We start from the raw sequence: 4063 nt of genomic DNA on the forward strand, positions 1-4063 counted from the left end.
ATTATTTTATGTATCAAAATCATATTACAACTTTTTTTTTTTTTGATGAGAAATCATATTACAACTTGCTATGCAATTCTGCATGCCAAGTTGGAAACATTATTCACTCATCAAAAAAAAAAAATTGGAAACTTTTTTTTTTTTTTTTTTTTTTTTTTTATGTTGAAAGCCTTGCTAGTTAGTTACTATAGGGCAAATCAGTCTAGGGTCTGAAAGCGAAACCAATAGTCCAATAACTTTATTGCCATGGGGACCCCTCAGAACTATTAATTACTGTATTGCCATGGGGTCCCAATTGTTCAATAACTATTAAGAAGTTGCCTTTTTTTTAATGAAGAAATTAAGAAGTTGCCTTGAAACCCTTCCATGCTAATTTAGGAAACCTAAGAGAGATATAAGTTCAGCCGAGTACAGGGCTTTTTCTTCAGACCTAGAGATGCTAGAGAGATAAAGAAAATTAGGAAGAGAGAGATAGAGTGATGCTACTACTCTAATCAAGTAGAGAGAAAAAGATAGAAGCATCAATTTAGAAGAAATCTTTTATGAGGTATGAATATCAATAATTATTCCCCCAATTACCTATTGTGATTGGTGTCCTTACTTATACTTATACTATAGACGGGGAAAATCAGTCTAGGGTTTAGTTGGATACAAATTTGATCTTTTCCTTCAACCCTAACAACATGATGAACGATGATGAGAAAGAAAATTTCAAATATGTACCCAAAGACATTATGGAATTCATGCAGTCAAAAGACTTTGACTATCTTACAAGACTTTTTGTAAGTAGAAAATACAATCTTCCAGCAGCACGGATTATTATAAAATTGACTTCAACAATTTCATGCCTTATTAATGGTGGTGATGATGATAAGGAATTCAGAGGAAAATGTTTATATGATGGTCTTAATAGTTATTTAAAGATTATGCCTACAAATCCTAAGAAACTTGATCATCTCAAAATGTTTGAGTACTGCGAAATTCCAGATTATCTTGTATGTCTATACAAATCTCCTATTAGAAATAATAAAGAGATTGCCGAAGAAGCAATTCGTCTATTTCTATATCCAAATATCGAGTCGTTTCCTATATACATTCAACATTTATTTGGTATTTTAGCTTCACGGTTTTGTTATCTTCTTCATTGTGACAAAACAAAATCTCCTAATCTTTTATACTACTCGTGTCGACAAACGTTTGGACGTATATTGAAATCAATTGGTCCTTCAAACACTTCAAGATTTTTTCATCATTCACCTCCAAAGTATTTTATCCGTAAGTTATACCGGTACATCAAGGAGTTCATAGAACAGTTGCTTGTGAATATGAAGTTGATCAGGCAGTCGTGCTTCTGCAGAGTTCCGCTTGGGATAAGATTACGGTTTGAGAGTGATATTGGTGAGTTCTCTTTATGGACACTTCATATGTGCACAAACATTGTTGAACATATGAGATCAATTGGTCTATCACTTGACTCACTTCCTATGGCGGCGTGTGTATTCACTTGTTTTCACAGTGGCAATTATTCCTATTATGTGAAACAACTCAGTTTATTTTACGATGATTTTGATAGTTTGTTGAACAGTATTGATGTTGGTTTGACTTATATGGACGACGGAGTTGAATACACAAGGTGTACTGAATGTGAATTTAATTATGGGTGGTCTTATTATCTTTCGATTCTCAAGGAATTAGACATGATCTCTAAACTTTATCATCCTGCAGAAAAAAAACTCTCTTCTTGCTTGAATTCTCACCGAGATTCAATAAATAAACTAATTATGAAATCAAAGAGAGGCGACGATCACCAATGGCTTCTCAGGCATAGAAGTTTACTCAATAATGAATCAAGAAGACATTTGATCACCATGATGTTTCCGGACCGGGTTAAGAATGGTAGTGACCACCTAGAAAAGAAGATGAAGGTGATCATTGATAAGTCAAATTTATTGGGTGATTCATTTGAACTTCTTGGGCTTGTAGACCCCATTTTGTTAAGGAATGGAATTATCCCACATTTCAAAAACGAGGTAGCTTATGAAGCAGGTCCGGGTGTTTTCAGGGAGTGGCTCGTCTTAGTATGCCGACGTCTATTCACTCCACAAACTTCACTTTTCCTATCATGTCCACACGACCATGAGAGGTTTTATCTTAATCCAGGTATCATGTCCTCACTCCTCAACTTTCTTGTCCCCCGTCGACATAAGGCCCTTGTTAGATTAGTTCTCAGCTGTTTATGTTTTGGTCATCTTATATTTTACAACTTCAACAGTTTTCTTAGAACTTCAGTCAATCTCTCTAACAATTCCATCATATTTTTTTTTTTGTTCGCAGCAAAATTGGATCCTCAACAACTCAAATACTATAGGTTTTGTGGCCGGATGATCGCATTAGCGTTGATGCAAGACGTGCAAATGGGCATTGGATTTGATCGTTTATTTTTCTTGCAATTGGCCGGATCTAATATTACCTTGGAAGATACACGTGATGCAGATCCATACATGTATAAAAGCTGCAAAGATATACTAGAGATGGATAATGAGTTCATAGATTCGGATGGTTTAGGATTAACATTTGTCTGGGAAATTGAAGAAGTAGATGAGTCTGGGTCAGGGAGGAAAATTGTTGAGTTGTGTCCCGGTGGAAATACAATGGTTGTGAATAGCCTGAACAAAGAAGAGTACATAGAACTTGTCATTCGACATTGCTTCGTGAAATCTATTGAAGAAAAGGTAAAGCTATTTATTCAAGGACTTGATGATGTTCTTACTCGAAGGCGTCGAAAAATCTTTTTCGAGAGTGTGGAGTTGGAAGATCTCGATGACATACTGTTGGAAAGACCGATTTGTGAAATGGATTCAAAAGAAGATAACAACTGCACTGAAGTTGCTAATGATAGTACCCATACTCCTTTTGAGAGAATAATTAGAACCACCTTATGGACCCGTAAACCTATTTATCGGCCATTAAAATGTAAACAACAGTACAGCCGGATGTTTTTACATTGATTTATTGTTTTTCAGTTTATTTATTGTTTTGATTGTAAGCATTTAAGTTGTTCGTTATTAAGTAAATACCAGTTCTAGCCTGTCTTGAAACCTTAATTAAATTCAAATGCATTTCACAGGTTACTTGATGCCCATGGGAATGAGTTGTTTTATGTTTTTTTATCACTAGTACCATGTAGATAAGTTAGTAGTAGTAGTTAAAAAAAAAAATTTTTACTAAAATCCAAATCCAAACTAAAAGTAATTATTAGAAGGCTTTAACACAGAAGATCAACACACAACTTGAACAAAGACAGACTTCTACATAGCCAAATCCAAACTAAAAGTAACCATTAGAAGGCTTTGACACAGAAGATTAACACACAACTAGAACTAATTAAGACAACACTACAAAAAAAATAGGTTTTTAGCGACGGCATAATAACGACGGTTTTTGCAAAACCGTCGGTATTTCTCACTATTACTGACGGTTTTTAGTTAAACCGTCGGTGATGGTCTTTTTCACAGTTGTTCACCCATAATCCGTCTTGGAAAAGGACTGTTAACGACGGAATCACACGAGAAAACAAAAAAATTTGTCTGTCTCTTAGCGACGGTTTAAAAAACCGTCGTTATATCTTAATACCGACGGCTCGATAGTGGGAAAACAATTGCCCGCGGAAATTTCACAAAACCCGCGGTTTCTCCAAATTTGCCCTAATCAGTTCCCATTTGCAAAAAATTCCCAAAACAATCCTTCACGTTCTGTCTCCACGTATTGCTGCAACGCCGTCTCTCCCTCGCTCATTCTCTTCTCCAATTTCTCAATCTCAATCGCTCTATCTCTCCCTCTTCTTCTCCATCTCCAGCCCTCCTTCTCCATCTCGATTGCCCAAAACAGTTTAATGTAAGTACTCAATTTTTTTTATATATTTGTTTTCATTAATCTTCAAGGCAAATCCTATGCTTTATTCTTGTGATTCTTTTGTTTACAATAACATCTCCCTCTCTCTACTGTCTCCATTTCTCTCGCTCTTGAGGTTTTAGAGCTGCTGAATGACTGTTAAGGTTTTATT

At 35.4% G+C, this 4063-nt stretch overlaps 1 protein-coding gene across 1 annotated transcript; it reads left to right on the plus strand.

Annotated features, from left to right (window-relative positions):
• Positions 1-267: 267 nt before the first annotated feature.
• Positions 268-3088, plus strand: LOC147533768 (E3 ubiquitin-protein ligase UPL5-like). The gene is made up of 2 exons (XM_086650905.1): positions 268-2160; positions 2335-3088. The coding sequence occupies exons 1-2, from the start codon at positions 684-686 to the stop codon at positions 3006-3008; spliced, it is 2151 nt and encodes a 716-aa protein (XP_086507031.1). The 5' UTR covers positions 268-683; the 3' UTR covers positions 3009-3088.
• Positions 3089-4063: the final 975 nt, after the last annotated feature.

The sequence above is a fragment of the Eschscholzia californica genome, unplaced genomic scaffold (genome assembly GCF_041429995.1).
Source record: "Eschscholzia californica isolate CP2 unplaced genomic scaffold, dmEscCali1.0.p SCAF_6, whole genome shotgun sequence".
Taxonomy (NCBI): Eukaryota; Viridiplantae; Streptophyta; class Magnoliopsida; order Ranunculales; family Papaveraceae; genus Eschscholzia; species Eschscholzia californica.

Bases quoted from the DNA above. Each gene is read 5' to 3' on its own strand.
- LOC147533768 (XM_086650905.1), top strand. From the start codon at position 684: ATGATGAACGATGATGAGAAAGAAAATTTCAAATATGTACCCAAAGAC. The intron at 2,161-2,334 runs GTATCATGTCCT...TTTTGTTCGCAG, and splicing joins GAGGTTTTATCTTAATCCAG to CAAAATTGGATCCTCAACAA.